The sequence below is a fragment of the Ceratotherium simum genome, chromosome 34 (genome assembly GCF_057802395.1).
Source record: "Ceratotherium simum simum isolate JZ-2026a chromosome 34, ASM5780239v1, whole genome shotgun sequence".
In the NCBI taxonomy this organism is placed as follows: Eukaryota; Metazoa; Chordata; class Mammalia; order Perissodactyla; family Rhinocerotidae; genus Ceratotherium; species Ceratotherium simum.
In genome coordinates this window covers 18004663-18024790 of record NC_141933.1, presented here as the reverse complement: position 1 = coordinate 18024790, position 20128 = coordinate 18004663, and the positions used below count along the sequence as shown (strand labels likewise).

The window sequence follows — 20128 nt, the reverse complement described above, 5'->3', positions numbered from 1 at the left end:
TGTTTAAATATGTCCTTAGCTCCCACCTGGAGCCGCTCTCTCTCAATTCTTTGTGAAAATAAGATATAGCTGGAAAAATTGTGCCTCAGAATTGCACCCTAAGGCTATTTTTATTTAGTTTTCACATATCATGAGAAGAGCTTGCATATAATAATTAATTTTTAGAGATGTCATGAAATATTAATGTATGAATAGAAAAATCAAGTAGAATTGATGAAAATAATTTTTCAACGTTGGTGGGACATTAATCTCCACACAAAAGAACACACATATTTTTAGTGAACAAAAATATAAAATGACCTACCTGTAAAAGTTGACTTACATATTTTGTACAAACTAGATAGGAAGATTTATAATGTATTTCTTGGTTACAATCCCTAGGGTATTTTAAAAACAATTCTAAAACATCCAATTAAGATAGTCTTTGTTCCTCAAGGGTATAACATTATTTTGGTCACTTGAGATCCTAGAGTCTGCTTTGAGACCAAAATTTCTACCTATCTTCTGTGTACCCTGCTTGGAACTGAGTGCATGAGGTCTTTAGTATAGACAGAGAAATTAGTCATCATCTTTAATAATATGGAAGGAGGAAAATATGGGTCATAAGTTTTGTACTTTTAGTAGAGTAAAGATGAGAGGATTCTCAACAGAAGGCTTCAATGTTCCTCAATAAACACTGAGGTTAGGTCATCTAATGAGAGTGAGGAGAAGGAAGATAAATTCGGTGCGAGATTTGAGGAGCAGAAAGAGTGTGGCGAGCAGAAGGGTGATATGATCAATGGAAGGAAGTAGAAGTACTGGTAGGGGTGAGGACCCTTTGGAGGGTGAACATTATGGATTTATACTGGAACAATCTGCTCCAATTGAGTTAATTTCATCAACATGCTAGGAACCAAAGATGAGTCTGAGAGCCAGGATCATTCATGAAATTGATGATTCATAAAACTTGTGATTTAGGAGGAAGGTTGAAAGTAGAATAAAGAATATTTGAACATTGTTTGGTGCCGCATTTGTTAGAGAATAAATAAATCTAGAGTTGCTTTCACTAGTCTGTCCAGTGCACTGATAGTTCCAGGTCAGTACAATCAAAGAAACCAAAGTGTATTCTGACCTAGAGGAGAAGCATTTCTGATTTTGTTAGCTCTCCAAATATTGGGTTACACTGTGAGAAATCAGTCAGTGGGATAAAGTTGTACATCAATATCAAAATGTAGATTGTTATCAACTCAGCACATTTGAGGAGATTTGAGCATTATCATATATTTTTTTTCTAATTGAAGTGGAAAGATTTCTCTATCTCAGTTTCTATCTCAATTTTTATCTTGATTTCTTGCACAAATAATAAAATTTAAAGAGTAAAATCTACTGCTTAAATATTCCCATGAGATAAAAGTTTCTTATAGAATAGTAGAGCTCATTGTAGGATTGCAGAGCCCTCATCTCCTGATGCCTTAATATGGAGATTTCTTGTTTTACATAAAAATAGTCGAAGTTTTGACTCTTCTTTAAGCAGAATGTCAATTTTTAGTTTGAAGAAAATTTGTCCTAAAGTACTTATGTATGTATTTAAGTATTTTCTGATATACTTTGACACATTATATACTTTGATAACATTATAATAATCATAAGATTTACAAAAAAAAGTTTTTCCAACAAGAAATAGGACTAACTATTTTTTTATTCTCCTAGAAAGGCTTTAGAAGACTCTATTTAAATTCTACCTGAAGATATGAATTCCTTAGTCAATATCACTCTGCTTCAATTCAGTGACCAGCTGACATATGTCTGCCAAAAAGACACTTAATGACTTTAGCTACATGAATGTCACGATAGTCAGATAGTTGGAAACATCCCTCTGACACTGTAAGTTTGTTACTTTTGTTTTTGTGATTATTCTACTAGCTATGTTTTTAAGTTATAAGGTTCCACATTGTATTGGAAGTTCTAATCTATGTAATAAAATTATACAGATTGGAAAGGAAGAAATAAGATTGTGTTACTCATAGATCACATGACAGTTTATATAGAATTTCCTTTGAAAATATGTGAAATAAGTGTGAACTAGAGTTATTGTTGTGACCTTTTTGTAACAAATAATAATATCAAATATTTATGCTCTACACCTGAAACTAAAAAAATATATATACAAAAGAAAAGTTGAGTGTATATATACACACACACACACACACACATATTTTTTTTTTTTTGAGGAAGATTGGCCCTGAGCTAACATCTGTTGTGAATCTTCCTCTTCTTTTGCTTGAGGAGGATTAGCCCTGAGCTGACATCTCTGCCCGTCTTCCTCTATTGTGCATGTGGGTGGCCACCACAGCATGACTGACGAGTGGTGTAGGTCAGCACCTGGGACCCGAAACTGTGAACCAGGGCTGCCAAAGCAGAGCATGCCAGACTTTAACTACTATGCCGTGGGGCCAGCCCCTGAAAAGTTGAGTGTACTTTAAAAGGTGACATGATTACAAGATAGATATATGCAAATCATTTATATTAGTATAAAAACCAATCACAGCTGGCAAATGAAATTTTTAAAATATCACTTACAATAACTTCAAAAGCATAAAATGTTTAGAAATTAATATAATAAAAAACATGCAAGAGATACATACTGAAGACTACAAAACACTACAGAGAGAAATTAAAGAAAACTTAAATATATATCTCATTTGTAGGTTGGAATATTTGTTATTAAATAGTCAATTCTTTCTAAATTGAGCAATAATTTTAAAGCCAGTCCCTTCAACATTCAGTTGGTTTATTTTTTCAAAAACAACAAACTGATTCTAAAATATATATAGAGAGATGTAAAAAAGACTTAGATTAGCCAAAGCCATCTTGAGAGAAAAGAAAAATTATTAAATGATCTACACTAGCTAATATCAAGGGTTAATAAGGGGCCGGCCCAGTGGCTTAGTGGTTAAGTGCGGGTGCTCCGCTACTGGTGGCCCCAGGTTCGGATCCCGGGCATGCAACGATGCACCGCTTATCCGGCCATGCTGAGGCTGCGTCCCACATACAGCAACTAGAAGGATGTGCAACTATGACATACAACTATCTACTGAGGCTTTGGGGAGAAAAAAAGAGGAGGATTGGCAATAGATGTTAGCTCAGAGCCGGTCTTCCTCAGCAAAAAGAGGAGGATTAGCATGGATGTTAGCTCAGGGCTGATCTTCCTCAACAAAACAAAACAAAACAAAAAAAAGGGTTAATAAGAAGTTACAGTACTCAACACAATGTGTGGATCTAAGGATAACAAATAGATTAACGGCACAGAATCCAGAATCTAGAAATATATCCATTCATGTACAGTTAATGGATTTTTCAACAAAGGTACGGAAGTTTTTCAGTGGGGAATGTTGCTGGAACAATTGAATATCTGTAAAGCAAAATTTAACTTGAATTCCTATATCACATTATAGTCCAATATGTCAATGTTAATTTGATGTACATCATAGGACTAAATGTAAATACTAAATCTACAAGTCCTCTAGGGGAAAAAAAAAAAGAAGAATATCTTCATGGTCTTGAGGTAACTAAAGATTTCCTAGGGAGGACAAAAAAAGCATTAACTGTGAAACAAAAAATATGTATTTTTTATGTTATCAAATTTTGAAACATGCCCTCTTCAAAAATAATGTTAAGATAATGAAAACGCAAGCCACAGGCTAGGAAAAATATTCGCATTAAGTAATTCTGATAAGAACTTTTATTCAGAATGCATAAAGATTCTACACAATTCACTGATCAAAATACAATTGGCCAATTACATTTTAAAAAATCTAAGATGTGAACAGACACTTCAGAAAAGAAACTATATTAATATCCAGTAATCAAATGAAAAGAATTTCGATATCTATAATTGTCAAGGAAATGCAAATTTTAACTAAAATGGGATACTACTTCACAGTCTCATCAATATCAGAAATTTAAATGATTGACAGTAACAATGTGAAGCAACTGGAACTCTCATAATACACCACTTGATTAAATGTAAAACAATTCAATTACTTTTGAAAAAGTGTACTTCCTTATAAAATATTTACGAAGCTAAAATTTCTCAAAAAAAAACTGTGACCAAGCAATTCTACTCTTAAGTATTTATCGAAAAGAAAATAAGACATATATTCACAAAGAAACTCAAATGTATATTAGCAGATGCATAGATAAACAAATTGTGATATTTCCATATAGCAGACTACTATGCAGAAATAAAAATGAACAACCTACTCATACACCTTCAAGAAATCTCAAAAACATTGTATGGAGATGGGATCAACGTCCTGAATGATAGAGTGATGACCTCTCAAAAACTTCCTTCATGAAAGCAAGGAGCACACTGGCAAATGTTATCTAAGTCGACTTTTTCAGAATGCTGGAAATTACTAAAGGGCTGGCAGCAAGCCCAGGGGTGTCTATTCCAGAAAAATGGCAGAATTTTGCTAAGAAGAGTGAGCTTCATGGCAGTTTTTACTTGCCCTATTTCCACGCCCTCTCCGTAGCTGCAGACTAGGCATGAAAATTGGAATTGTGATCACGTGGCTGTACTCATTAGTCAAAATGCATTGAACTGTACACTTAAAATTTCTACATTTCATTTTGAGTGAATTTACCTCCATAAGTATGATTTAAACATAAATTTTGCTTTCCTCAAAATCAAGCAAATCAAATTATTCACTTTAATATTAATTTATTGATTAAAAAACATAGGGGCATAATGTTATAAGTGTTCTTTTGTGGTAGAAATTAATGCAAGCCAAAAGCTTAAGCATTGAAAGCCAAGGTTTTCCTCAAACTCATTCTTCACTAGAATTTTTTTAACAATTACATCAAGAACAGAATCCAGAAAGCTATATGAGTTATCTTGTATCTCTTCTCTTGTGTTTGTTCCCAATATCACTGAAGCCTGGAAGGGAAAGGTGGGAGTAAGAAGAAGAAGAAAAAGGAGAGAAGAAGGGGGAGAAGGAGGAGGAGGGGGAGGAGGAGAGAGAGAAGTAGCCAGATGGAGAGTTTTAGGTAGTAAATAGAGGTTGTCAAGGCAACTACTGATGGGCCATCTCTTTGGAGACAGGGCCCCCAAGAGTCTTTACCCAGGCTGATGGGACCAATGAATTTCTAAATCTATCCATCACACACACTGCATAGTCTTTGAGAATCAGACACACTAAGTATTGATGATGATTTTTACGTTATTTAGGCAATCTGATATGAGCAGAAAGGAGAAAACACAGGAAACATTCAAATCTAGGAACTATAGAAAAAACAAAAAAGCAAGAGTTGCATATTCCAAGTTTCAGCCTAAAAGTCATGTCTTCTGGAATGCCTTATGGGCTGATTTTTTCCTGGTCCTCTACACCATAAGGCGAGTCTAGCTGCCAGTCTAGTCCAAACATTTATGCATAACTATCAGAAACATACTAAGGATCTGCTGATTTCTGGGCTTTGTTTTTAAATATATTACATGAAGTAAACAGTCAGCAGGCTTAATAAGCAAAAATTCAGTGACTAATACTGCTAGATGGGAGGACTCTGACCATTTCATTATGTGAAAAGTAATCGCAGATCAATCACTTTCAATGTAATATTGGTCGACATTGCAACCCCGTGTACTACAAACGCTGCAAATACTTGCATTTTTCTATCAGCAGAATTCTATGCACTGTGATAGGCAGTGTTGCAAATATGTTTGAAAAAAGGAATCCAGAAATTGTATTACATGGAAAAACATCTAATGTAACTACTAGTAAAGTTAACACTCGTTTTAACATTCTTCTTCAGGTGTAAACAGCATAAAGTGTTACTGCCTAAACTAGAAGTTTGCAAATGAAATGAACAGTGGGTAGACAATGAATTTAATTTTACTGAGTAATGTACAGTGGACTGCAGTAGCTATTGCAGAGCAAGACTTCTTCTGATAATTCATGACCCCACTCTTACCACCAACTCACACACATGCACAACTACATAATACCCCCCACACATATGCAAGATGAACATCTGAGCCACTTCAGGCAATAGCTGTTCTTTATAAAGAGATACAGCCTTGTCTATAATGTAATCATCATCAAAGTATATAAATTTGAGACCATCATGTGAAAAGACTGTGAAAGAGAATAAGTGAATCTATAATGAGAGAAAGAGAGATAAAGAGAAGAGAGACAGAGAGAGACCTGGTGGCACTGAGGATTCCAGGTCTATGTGTGTTTGCATTTGTGTTCCTTCATTGAAAAGGTCCTGAATACTCTGTTACTATATGTTTAAATCACATTTAATTTATGAAAAATGAAAAATACAGGACACTGGAATATCATCTGTTCATTAAAATGTTTAGTTTCAAAGAAGATAGGACTGCTTGTTTTAAAAAGAATAGAATATTATCCAACAGATCATCCAACCAGATATAAGAGAACTTTTCTAACATTGACTTTTTTGAATACTTTCAGTTCCAGATGCCAGAAGCAACATTTTGTCTTCCATCACCCTGTGTCTTCCATTGGAATGATTCTTTCTTAATTTTAAAACTTTTATTGATAGCCTACAATGACGGCATGGAGATATAAAGAGGTTTCTTTTCTCAAGGAGTGTTCAGTCTATGTTAGGAAACATTACACTGTATTTTTATGATTTGTGTCTGTGACTGAGAGCTTTATTAGAATTTCAATATCTGTAGAATCATAGGAAAGATCATGTGTAATTGTTTGATTTGGGAAGGATGAGGGAGGGTAAGGGACAATCAGAAAGGAAATAAATTTGTGCTGTGTCTTAAAATGTGAAGAGCTCTCCAGAAAAATAACTATGAGATGGAGAAAAAACATTGGATAAGCAAGAAAATTATGTGTTTTTAATATGCAATGTCTCAAAAGCAGAATAAAGGAAGATTAAATGATAAGATCTGCATTCAATTTCTTTTCAGAAACCATATCCTGTAACTGAAAGCAAAATTATTCCATAGTCTCTTTTAAATGGCTACTTTTCTATTAGGATGACAATCAGTCTTTTGATGAGAAAGGGATATACTAGGATCACACCTAGTATATTTTACTGAATCCTCACCAGTTTAAAATACTTGATGTTCACATGTCTCCGGCCACTATCTGTGAAGAAAATCCAGTCCTCCTAGGGACATATCCAAATTATGAAAATACCAGTCAAATCCAACGGAAAGCTTTAAGTTTATCCCAAATTGCAGCCAGCAGTAAAATAGATATGTATGGTTATTTGCTAAGGCATTAGGGAAAAGATATACAGCTCACCCTAGCTCTTTAAGCTTAAACTGCTTACCCATTCAAAGATCAAACACTATGACAATATAGCTTCAGGAATTATGAAGAATTCCTCTTTTCTAAACCCCAGAAAATTACATTCTGTAATGCTTGGTGTTTTTGGTTTGTGATTCCCCCTTATATTTACCTGGTGGTTTGTTCCCATTACTCCCTCAGTGGTCCAGATCACTTGTCCAGGTTAGAAACACTTAACTTCAGCACCTCTATCAGGATTGAGTCTGACATTTCTCTCTCATTCACTGGGGACAAGAGGCAGTCTCTAAGCCCTGTTTCAGTCCTCTGGTCATATCCTGGCTCAGCCTACTCCTTATCACCTGTCCTCTGGCAGTTACATACACCACCATCCATGATGGAGTCATCAAATGGGGAAGAAAATGGGTCATTCCTCCTTCCACTCCATCTTTTTGTCTCCTCTACTTTTAGACTGGGTTTTATACCTCCAAATAGGGAGTTGAAATGTGACATTTGTTTATTTTCAAGGATATAGGTTCTGCGGAATAAGTGGGACTTATACAGAATAATCATATTCCCCAGGTCGCCTAGGACATTGGTCTAACTCTACTATCAAAAAAAAAACCCCAAAGCCTCATAACATAATGAAATGGAACCAGGGCGAATGGAGGTGGATTTGGTCATTTCTAAGTTCCCTCAGAGTCCTAAATCCCATGCTTTGAAGATTCTAAGTACAAAAGTAAAAAGAGTTTGTTTTAAAAATTTTACTTAAGGAAGATTTCACCTCCCTGTTTCTCAGACTATAGATGAGAGGATTTAACATGGGGATGACCACTGTGTAAAACACAGATACCACTTTGTCTTGGTCCATTGAGGAGCTGGAGCTGGGGCGCAGATACATGAACAGGATTGTGCCAAAGAAGATGGTGACCGTCATCAAGTGGGAAGCGCAGGTGGAAAAGGCTTTATGCTTCCCCTCAGCAGAATGGATCCTCAAGATGGCAATAAGGATGTAGAGATAAGAAATGAGAAGAGTCAGGAGGCAGCTCAGTTCATTAAAACTGGCAAAAGCAATCATGACAATCTCATTGACACGAGTGTCAGAACAAGAGAGTTTCAGGAGGGGTAGAATGTCGCAGAAAAAGTGGTTGATGACATTTGAGTGGCAGAAAGACAGTTGGAAGGTGAAGCCACTGTGAATGGCAGCGTTCATAAAGCCTGCAAGGTAAGTGGCCAACACCAGGAAGACATTAAGATGCGGGGACATAGTGACTGTGTAAAGGAGAGGCTTGCAAATGGCCACGTAACGGTCATAGGCCATCACGGCCAACAGGAAGCCCTCAGTGCCAGCAAAGGAAGCAAAAAAGAAGAATTGTGCAGCACATTCATTAAATGAAATGACTGTGTTCTCCACCCAGAAATTCACCAGCATAGTAGGGGTAACAGCAGAAGAATAACAGAAGTCAACAAGGGACAGGTTACTGACGAAAAAGTACAATGGGGTGTGGAGATGAGAGTCGATCTTGATTAATAGGATCATGCCAAGATTTCCAAACACAGTGATCATATAGATGACTAGGAACACTATAAAGAGAAGGCACTGTAGCTCTGGATAATCCCTGAATCCCAGGAGAATAAATTCAGTCACTGTTGTGTGGTTGCTCATAATTTTCTCTCAGAGTGGATGATTCATCTGCTGGGATAAGAAAGAAACCAAGGAAATAAATTGCACAAAAAAGAAAATACCAGAAAAAATCAAATAGTTCATCCTCTGCTATAGGTAAGATTACTTCTAAGATGTCCTAAGACAATGTGTAATAAATATCTTTATTTTCTTATTATAGTAAAAAAATGACAAGATTCCTTAAGTAAACTCAGTAAACTATTTTATTTAAAAATGTGTATATGTGTGTGTGTGTGTTTGTGAGGTCTTTGATGATCAATCCCTATTTGTCCATATCCTACTGTTAACTCCCAATTTTCTCCCCTTCTCCCTTGATCCTACTGACTTCATCACTTATCATCCAATTTCCTTGCATTTGCCGTGGCAATTAAACATCTGATACAGTTGAATATATTTCCTGTAACCCATTCTGTTTTTCCTGTTTTCTCTTAAGCTACCTCTAATCAGGCTTTCACTCCATCACTCCATGGAAACTGCTCTCATCAAAGTCATCAGGGTCTTTATTTTGCCAAATCCAGCGGTCAGTTCTCTGTGCTCATCTTTTTTGATCTATCAATAACATTTGACAGAGTTGATTGTTTACTACTCCGTGAAAGGCTTTCTTCTCTTATCTTTCAAGACACCAGATTTTGAGTTTTCCTCCTACGATACGGGTTGCTCCTCCTCAGTCATGTTTGCTTATTCCTCTTCTCTCTCTGGCTTTTCAGGTTGGAGTAGCTGAGAGTTCAGTCCTTGATCTTCTCTTTTCTACCTACACTCTACCTTGGTGATCTTTTCCAGTCTCGTGGCTTTAAATACCATCTATATACCTATAACTCTTGAATTTAGGTCTCCAGCCCTGACCTCTCTTCCAAAATCCGGACTTATAATTCAACTGGTTACTCACATCTCCACAGGAATGTCAAATAGCAACTCAACATAACCCAAAATTAAATTCCTCATGCCCTCTTTTGATTTACTGCAAACAAGTATTCCCTGTTTCAAGTCAGTGGCAAATCTATGCTTCCATTTGCTTACAGGAAATTACAAAAAGAGATAAGTAAATATGGGAGGAATTAATATCTTCTCTTTTTCACACACTCCGTAACCAGTTGATTAGATAATTATGTTGGCTTCTACCTTTAAAACATCTATATCCATAATCCAACTACCTCCTACAACCTTCATACCCACCACCAAGTCCCAAGAGTCAACAACATCTCTCACCTAGATGACTGCAAAAGTCTTTCAACTGATCTTTCTATCTCTATAATTGGCTAAAATCCTACCCTGCAAAATAACCACTTTTAAAAATTTGCAGCCATTTTATAGAGCTCTACTTTATGCATATATATATACAAACACACTTGCATTATATATATAATAAACATATAAATTGACAAATGAAATTATACTCTATATGATATATATGATCTTATCTATGTGTGTACATATATATGTATGTGTATATGCGTGTACATATATATATATACACACCAACATATATATACACAAACACACACAAGATGAAGGCTGAAAATTGTGGTCATTTTCTCAATTTGTGCATATAAGAGAATAAAATTATTTTATCTAATGCCCTTTAGAGGGCCTTAAATATGCCAAGTGTTTTGGCACTCTTTCTAAAATTAGCTACATTTCCCTGTTTTGCACACACACATATGTATAAGTATATATACACATGGATATACATATATACATATATTTCTGTATGTATGTGTATGCATATTTTGAATAGTCTATACAATTCTTGTCTCTTATTAGTGATCCTAAATCCCTGTCTTCTAAAAAAAACCCATGTTCATTTAGTTGGTAGCACTAAATTCAATGTTTCAGACATATTCTAAATGAGATATTTAGTCTTAATTACTTGAATGTTTTTTGAGTCCTCTTGGAAACTTTCTATATCTGAACACTTTGAGATAAATTAAATCATCTTACCTTTTGTCCTTAAAAATATTCGCTGCAAGTAGAGGTGTTTATTAGTTTAATTTAGTTTTATTTATTGGTTTTTGGAGAAATACAAGGTTTCTGTCTTACAATGTGAAATTTATAGCTTTGATAGGAGTGGCATAAAGGATTCAGCTATGACAGAATTAAGACACGGTTAATTAATTCAACAAGGAGTAGAAAACGCTGCTTCTGAATCTGAGGCAAAGGGTCAGCCTTATTAAGGCTGTGATCATTCTCTTGAGACTTAGTCACTGCAAAATACTAAAAAGTCTAAAGCTTGACATGCGCTAATCCAAAATTAAAACATGCATTTATTTTTCACTGATAATTGAACTACATTCTCTCCAGTGAACCACTTATACCCTGGAGAGTAAATTAGGCATTTAGAGAAGTGCAGAATCTGTTTCAAAGTCCTGAGCCTCCACTGAGCATAACTTTGAATTAAGTGGTACAGGACTGGGCAGATCCTGCCTCCAAACTTCAGAATTCCACTTAAAATATAATCCCTACTCATTTCTACTAATTTGTTTTATGGAGCAGACATAACTTTGGTACTGGTAGAGCAGCCAACAAGATCAATCTTGCTCATTCCTTCACGAAGCTTACAGTCTGGTGTTGGGGGAAAACAGTTATCACAAGGTGGTATGATAATGTAAAGTCTAAAGCCTGTTTATGAACTACAAGGCTTATCTGATCTGCCACTTTTTCCAAACACCTTCCTGAATGTAGTTTTTCCCTCCGTTCATTCACTCACTCTGGTCCACAGTACTTGTCTCCTTACTATTCCTTCAACCCAGGACGATCTTGTCTCAAGGGTTTTGTATGCACTGCAAGTACAGCGGGAACGCTCTTCCACAGACACTCACATGACACTATCCCTCACCAGGCTTTGCTCAAATTTTATTATTTCCACAGAGAGCTCTTCTCTGATGCCACCACTCCTTATTTTACTGCCTGCTTTATTTTTCTTCAAAACACCACTCATATCCATGTCAAACACACACTCACACACACACACACACACCTATGCGTACATGTATGCACATTTGGTATAAACAATAAAGTCTTCCTCACTCAAATATAAGTCAGTTTTCTTACCTGTTATATCTCCAGTGCATGTTACATGCTAGTTTTTCCATTAATAGTGTTTTTAACGGCTTTATTGAAGTATGCATATGCCCAAATTCATCAAATTATACATATTAAACGTGTGCAGTTTTTTGTATATTAATGAATAATTTTTGAATGTATTACAAGTAAATAAATGTATAAAGGGTGTCCATTTTATTGTCCCAAGCACAAACTAAGAAAGTATAACAGAAAATACCTTTTATAACTTAACATGGAAAAGAATATTTTAAGCTCAATGACATATAGGTATGATGCTAAAATACAGACCCTCCTAGGAGTACAAAAGGTGTCATTATTTTATAAATGTATGAGTATGATAACTGAGTAAGGAAAGCTAATTTCTATGTGTCCAAAATCCATAGATGTCAGGTTGTGAATTCAATATACTAATCTGGAACTCAGGTGAGAGGTCAGGGCTGGAGATATGGATTTTGGAATCATTGCAGACTTCTTAGATCACCTAAGAAGTGGCTGAAGATGGAGAACCAAGGTACCAATGAAGCAAATTAAAGGATTAAGTCTTTGGCTTCAAGATTTGCAGACCAGCATGAGAAGGAGGAAGAGCCATCAAAGTTGTCTGGGAAGAAATGGTAGTTGAGGGAGAAGGTAAATCAGAACATTGAAGTGATATAGAAACCTAAAAAGGAGTTTTACTTTGGTTAGCTGAAGGAATTAACCATGGTAATCCTACTGAGATATCAAGTAAAAGTAAGATAGAACAGCGATCTTTGCATGCAATAGTGTTAAGGTCTCATGTGTCCTTGACAAGATTAGGTTCAATGGAGAGGTGGTACAGAAAGAGAATTAGAACAGTTATGGGTTATGAGGAAGTAGAGACAATGACTAGAGGTAGTTCTTTTGTCTATTTGTTTTGTTTTGTGAGGAAGATTAGCCCTGAGCTAACATCTGTGCCAATCTTCCTCTATTTTGTGTGTGCGTCTCTGCCTCAGCATGGCTGAGGAGTGGTGTAGGTCTGCACCCGGGATCTGAACCCACGAACCCAGGCCACTAAAGTGGAGCCTGCTGAACTTAACCAGTAGGCCACAGAGCCATCCCCTCTAGGGGTAGTTCTTTTGAAAAGATTAATTGTAAAGGGAGCAGAGAAATAAGTTGGTGACTGGAGGGACTTTCAGCCAAGGAAATTATTAAGAAGAATGATACCAGTTGATGTTTGTAAACAAGTGAGAATATTCCAGTAGAGTTTGAGAAACTGATGCTTAGGGAGACTAGAGATATAGTTTCTGAAGTAAAGTTCATGGAAAGCTCCAAAGTTGTGAAAGAGCTGGTTTTAGGTAGAAGCAGGGATATATTATCCTTTATGACAGGTAGGAAGAAAAGTATATATATAAAGATTTGGAGGTGTTAAGATGGAGATGATTTTATCTAATTGTTTATATTTTGAAGGATGAAGTATGAGACAAGATCAGCAACAGAGTGAAGTATTGGAGGAGATTTTCTCTAATTGCACTAAGCAGCTGAAGTGGAGGACAGAGAGAAGAAACAATTAAGTTTAACTAAATTGGGATTTAATCAGAGGAGTAGAATTGAGAGAAAGGAGAACCACGGAATTGAGACTGATTGAGAATGAGTCATTATATGATGGACCGTGGAATCACAGTTGGGCAATGAGTGAAATGTAGATGTGAGAGTAGTGATGATTAATGATAAAGTGCCATTTTTCTTAGCTTGGTGAACAAGAAGCAGTTAAAAGTTGGATATGATAGTAGATGCATCAAAACAAAAGGGAACATGAAGGAGGATGTCAGCCATGACACAGTTTTGAATGTCTTCAAGAGTAACCATGGTTAACAGTTGAAAGTGGAAGTTATAAGGAGATGGGAGGACGGCTCAGAATGAACAGGATGAGTTAACTCTTCCTTTGCACTCTCTAACAAATTTGTCAGGGGTGAGGAGGTCTCACCTGGAGCATGCAGGACACTGGTGTTCTCCCTCATGGTCTGCAGTGGAAGTGGAATGGGAAAAAATAGGGAGTAAACATTTATCTGACCCCAAATCATTAGGTTTCCTTCAACACGCCATCTCATCAAAGAAGGTTGTTTCTCCCTTGCTCCAACATTGACAGCTCCCCACCCCACTAAAATGAGCAATAAATAGATAATTTAATTCGATAAATGTTTATTAAAAACTATGTGAAATGTTGGGAGAGGTAGAGATTAAAAAGTTAAAGTACATTGATTACTACCCTCAAAATATTCCAATTAATTCCAAAAGTCAGTAAACTATTGCTCTGTTAATTGCTGTTGTGCCCGTATTATTATAACATCTGATAAGACTCTTTCTTGTATCTTATTTGGTACTCCTGGAATCCACTGAGTGAAATGGTGCTATTATTTATAATGGATGCTACGGTACACCATCCAAATTTGACTTTCAGGGTTGAAGTATTTATTTCCTTAGCTTCCAAGTAAATTGGCAACTGACACTTCACAGCTGAGTTCTCTTGGAATGCCCATGCTGAAAGGCATTGCCATGCCCAAGATTACATCTATATGCAAAACTAGTCATTATGGAGGTAAAAATGCCTGGCCCTTTTTTCATAAGTTAGGATATCTCTGAAGGATCATCTCAGCTCCAGAGCTCCATGTGGAATTGGTTGAGTACTATGTTGCAATTTCATCACAATTCAACTTTTTCTACCCACTTCTGCTTCCCTCACTTCCTTATAGGTATTGTTCCCGGGAACACTCTCCAATAACTTCCTGCATACAAATATCAGTCTCAGAGTCTGTTTGCCCAGATCCCAATCAAAGACATGCATGTATATATAATAAAACTAAGATTAAGAAAAGCTAAGTACTGAAATTAGAACTTAAACCCAGATGAGCCAATTTCAAGTATTTTGATATTTTACCAGACACTACCCTCCCCCACTGTGTTGATACATCATATAGGCCTATGGACACACATTTAAGACACCAGGTGATTAAGAAGCAGACCTTGTTTTAAACGATATACTTTAACACAGAAAAAAAAGCTTAAGCAATCAGACAATACAATTAAAATGAAAATATATTTTCTTCTACATAACAGGTTGGTGTGTAACGTGCCTTTACAGTATGTGTTTCTGTAAGATCTTCTTTAGGGCCCCTTTCACATCCTTATTTTTCAGACTGTAGATGAGAGGATTTAGCAAAGGGATCACTACTGTATAAAAGACAGAGACAATCTTGTCCTGCTCCATTGAGTAGCTAGACGTAGGGTGCAAGTACATGAAGAGAATTGTCCCAAAGAATATAGTGACAGCCATGAGGTGTGAGGCACAAGTGGAAAAGGCTTTGTGTCTGCCCTCTAATGAAGGCAGCCTCAAGATGGCAATGAGGATACACAGGTAGGAAATGAGGACAATCATAACACAGCTGATCACTATAAAACTAGAGAAAGCCATGATCACGATGCCATTGATGTGGGTGTCAGAGCAAGAGAGTTTGAGCAGAGGTGGGGTGTCACAGTAAAAATGGTTGATCCTATTAGAGCCACAAAATGATAATCTGAAAGTCATTCCTGTGTGTATGGATGCATTTCCAAAGCCTGCTAGGAATGTGGTAGCTACTAGCAAGGAGCAAATTCTCCCAGACATGAGAACTGGGTATAGCAGAGGGTTCCAAATGGCTGCATAGCGGTCATATGCCATCATGGCCAACAGGAAACATTCAGTTCCCACGAAGGAGCCAAAGAAGTAGAACTGGACAGCACATCCGTTGAAAGAAATGGCCTTATTCTCAGCCACAAGGTTCACCAGCATCTTAGGAGTGACGGAAGAAGAGCAAGAGGCATCAACAAAGGAGAGGCTGCCGAGAAAGAAGTACATGGGAGTGTGGAGACAGGGATCAATCTTAATTAACACAATCATCCCCAAATTACCCACCATGGTTGCCATATAGATTAACAGAAACAATCCAAAGAGGACAACTTGGAGATCTGAATTGTCCGAGAGTCCTAAGAGGATAAATCCTGTCACTTCTGTTTGATTTCTGCCTTGGACCTCTTTCATATATGCGATCATTTGAGCTGCAATAAGATACAAGATGGAACATGGCATTTGGTCAGATGAATACATGACAGAGCTATGAACATCTTTTTACTGACATAGACATGTACAAATTCTAACAGAAGAGTGTAAAGTGAAAAACATGGTAAAAAGTGTATTGGACTTGATGTCAAATAAAAAGACTGTGTCTGAGATCTAGGTGTGCTGTCTACTAACTAATGACCTTGAAATAAGTGGCTTCATACTTAATTAATTATCTAAGATCATGATGGCATTAGCTATTTATCGAATAATAACAGGAAATTATTCCTACAATGCATTTCTCTTCCTTATTGATGATAAATTAAGTGATTTATTAACGTACCTTCTAGACACAACTTCTGGAGAAAGAAGGTGAAATGAATTCAGGCCACCGACTATTCCTCCACAGTACTACAGGAATGTATAAAAAATATTGAAAGTTAGCAAAATTAATCAACAGTGTCAAACAAGAAGAAAAGAATTGAATTTCCTGGGACAGAGGAGAACTTTAAAAATTGATGGTCAAGGAAAGAAACAGAGGATATTCCCATGAAGCTAGCATGGCTCCAACCTTGCCCTAATTTCCCAGAATCAGAATCTACAGAAAAAAAAAGAGTCAGTTAAATATTGAGAGTTTTGAATAATTCCCTCCAATATTTAGAGAATCCGATTGTAAGAATAAGTAGACATCCCTGATGAGAGTAATAGAACAAGCCACGGCAGTGGAAACCCCCACTTAACCCTGAGATTCACAGGATCACAACAGAACCAGAAAATACCAGAAGCAGCATGTGGAATATTCCAGCTACCATACTGAATTGGGTAATAATTTACAGCCAGGTCATCTAAGTGGGAATAAGATTTTTGCCTTGCAATGTGTAATGACGCCAAATACAGGACGGAAAAAAAAAAAGAAAAGGAAAAAGAAAATTCAAAATAGATGCCCAGCCTAGGTCTTCCAAGTAAAAATTTAAGCAACAGCTCCAGTGGAATTCTCCACTTTCACTCCAATCCCCTACCCTTTCCAGGACTTCAGATTATTGAGCAATAGATAAATCATAGCTCAGACAAAGTGTTAAATCCTTTATCACTCATAGGAGAAATTTATTCGATACGGTCTAAAATTAAAACATGGGACCAAAGTAACCCAATAGCTGTGCTAACATTGGAGATAATGGGTCTACTGAGCATAGTTGGGGAGAAGAGTGATTGGAGAAATTAAAAAGAGTGTGGATTTTTTTTTTCAGGTCAATGAGTTACATGGGCAAAACCCTTTATATCTTTTTCTTACCTTTCTTAACTGCTTGACTTCTGTTTGATCTCTTTGCTTGTTCCTGTCCAATGCCTAAAGTCAGCATAAGAGAAAAAAAAACAAAGCCTTCTTCTTTGAGAAGTTACTCACTCTAATTCTCCCAGGTCTTAATAAGAGGCACAGTTGGAATGGACTTTAGACACTGTCCATTACAGAGACAGGAAAAGTGAAACTCTTTACACCTTTCTTGTCATAAGAGAGTTACTCTACATTCAGCAGACATCAAGTTCTTCCTTTTACTTTTCCTTAAAGATAAGTATTCCAATTTGTTAAAACAGGGTAAAATACATTTCAAAATATAGAATATATCACTGCAGTGCAGCTGTAATATTGTTTGCAGTTATTCCCAATTGTAGAGTCTCTAGACTAGACTTTGGAATAAGCATCCTGACTTATTTTAAACAGGATATATTTCTTGTTCCTTAGTCTCTGGAGACTGCATCCCTCATGTCATCTTATTTTAATCTACTTGTTTTTCTGCTCTGAGACTAAGGAAATCACATATCCCCTTCATATTTCTCTTCTTTACCCTCGGGATACCTGGGACCAGTGGAGAATTAATTTTCAGTTCCATATTCCTAACCCCCACTAAACATCCTTCTTCTGTGTCCCCTGATAGTTGGTGGTCTGGTCCCCTTGGGACGATTGAAGGAATCCACAAATTGCAGGTTAGCTATTGGAGAGGTAGGAGCTCTACCTCTGGTCCTGCCTTCTCTAAGGACTTTGTGCATGTATAGGAAGTTAGGCTGCCTGGATCATGGTGAAGGGCTGATGGGAAGAGGTGCTGGGAGAATAGGACTGTCTTGGTTTTCAATCCCGGCTCTGTGTCTCACTGACTGTGGATTTTGGATATTACGCTAAATCTCTTTGCAACTTAGCTTTTTCACTTCTAAGTGAGAATACTAATGCCTACCTCATAGGGTGAGTCTGTGGATAAAATAAATGAAGGAATGTGAATTGCTGCATCAAATGCATATAGATAGATGATTAATAAATAAGAGTTTCCCCACTTTGACACTATTCCCTACTGTCCAGAGTAAGAAATAGTTATCAGCCTATGCAGCCTAGATTGAGACTAACAGGGTTCCAAATTTGCCCAAATATATTTTCCATATAGAAGACACATGTCTAAAACAAATTGATAAATATCTGATGATCATTTACACTATCTATGCCACTTTGAGAAGACATTCTAATTAATTTGTCTTTTGGTATCATTTAATCACTGCAATTTGCACTAAATGCTGGAGAACACAAAGACTTAAAAGATGTTTTGCTTTATCTCTAACAATTCGGACAAGATTTGCATTACTTTGGTTAAGTCTTAAACCTCCTATTTTTAATTGGTATCTTGGAGGGAAAATACAGTAAGCTCCTATCAACGCAGAGTCTGAAACATAATTGGCAAACAAAGAAGATTTATTTAATAAGTAAATAAATAATCCTTCCTCAATTAAGTGTCAATTAGTCATTATATAGGAGCAAACTGTGATAAATTAAATGAGATTAAATTGTGTGCAATTGGAGTAGGGATGGAGGTTGGAAGAAAAGTAACATGGCACTAAGAAGTCAGAGGTAAGGGACACAGGATGTAAGGAGCCTAGATGATAACAGAGCGGTGGAATGAGACCACTGGGCAACAAAGGAGTAATTAATTGTGGGCAGCGTAGGTGGTAGGTCCTAGTCAGCCCCAGGCTATAAAGAGGGAAATCCCAAAGAGCTTCAGAATAAGAAGAGAACTCATTTTTAATCCTAGCTTGAGTGTCATTCAAAGAGGCATTAGATGATGCTATATCTCTCTGTCAACAGGATGGGGATCATCAGAACTTAGGCTGCAATTTGATCTCCTGAAGTATTCTGAGAATTCACAATGAATACAGGGCTGTGAACTTGGTAACATAAGGGATAAATCATTGACGGTTAGGTTTCATGGAGAACCATGAGGTTCTAAAGTCCAATAAGCAATCAACAAATGTTTATTGATCAACTAATAGAGGTAATGTTGACCTCTATTCAATAAAGATGTGATTTCTCCTCTAGAGGAACTTATATATTAATATGAATTATGAATAATTATGAGAACCTTTTCAGCCAGTCCTCTTCCAGGTCATAATTAGAAAAGACTAGGGTCAAGTAATAATAGCGACTAATATTAACTGAGCATGTACCTCCTAAATACATGCATTTGCTGATTTTTATTAAGCACCTCCTCACAGATAAGTACACTGGGGCTTTGAGAAGTACCTTCTCCAAATAGTTAATACATACCAGAACTGGGATTCCAAAACAGTTTTTTCTTACTCCAGAATGTGCATTGCTAACCATTTTCTGTTACTGCAGCCCAAAAGTAGCAAAGAGTTTGTGAAAAATATCCTTCTATCTTAAGTATGGATTTCACATAAGCTACAATAATGACTACAGTAATGGCTTGTTTGATGTCCTCTGGACAAGATTCAATAACTGGGGAGCAATGTGTATGGTAGTTGTGATGGTTAATTTTATGTATCACCTTGATCAGGCTAATGGATGCCCAGAGAGCTAAAAAAAATCCACCTTATTTCTGGGTGTGTCTGGAAGGGTGTCTCTGGAAGAGAGTAGCATTTAAATCATAGATTGAGTAAAGAACATCAGCCCTCACCAATGTGGGTGGGCATCATCCAATCCCCTGAGGGCCCAAATAGAACACAAGTTGCAGGAAGGGTGAATTCTCTCTCTGCTTGAGCTGAGACGTCCATCTTCTCCTGCCTTCAGACATCAGTCCTCCTAGATCTCAG

At 36.7% G+C, this 20128-nt stretch overlaps 2 protein-coding genes across 3 annotated transcripts in view; both read right to left on the bottom strand.

The window, feature by feature from the left end:
• Positions 1 to 6831: 6831 nt before the first annotated feature.
• On the bottom strand, positions 6832 to 15963 carry LOC101388138 (olfactory receptor 5AP2-like). 2 transcript variants are annotated; one of them, XM_004443649.2, is made up of 2 exons: positions 15899 to 15963; positions 6832 to 8940 (listed from the first exon to the last, which is right to left on the bottom strand). In XM_004443649.2, exon 2 carries the CDS (start codon positions 8911 to 8913, stop codon positions 7975 to 7977), a length of 939 nt encoding a protein of 312 aa, XP_004443706.2. In that variant the 5' UTR covers positions 8914 to 8940; positions 15899 to 15963; the 3' UTR covers positions 6832 to 7974. The 2 variants fall into 2 exon arrangements, with proteins under 2 accessions (XP_004443706.2, XP_087279051.1); XM_087422925.1 differs by having other exon boundaries at positions 6832 to 8943; positions 15899 to 15960.
• Positions 12358 to 20128, bottom strand: part of LOC101407136 (olfactory receptor 5AP2) — a 508331-nt gene continuing 500560 nt past the window's right edge. Inside the window, exons 2-3 of the mRNA XM_087422924.1 lie at positions 16386 to 16453; positions 12358 to 16041 (exon numbers count right to left, since the gene is read on the bottom strand). Coding sequence (XP_087279050.1) covers positions 15083 to 16036 — 954 coding nt within the window. The 5' untranslated portion in view covers positions 16037 to 16041; positions 16386 to 16453 and the 3' untranslated portion in view covers positions 12358 to 15082. The remainder of the gene's footprint in view (positions 16042 to 16385; positions 16454 to 20128) is intronic.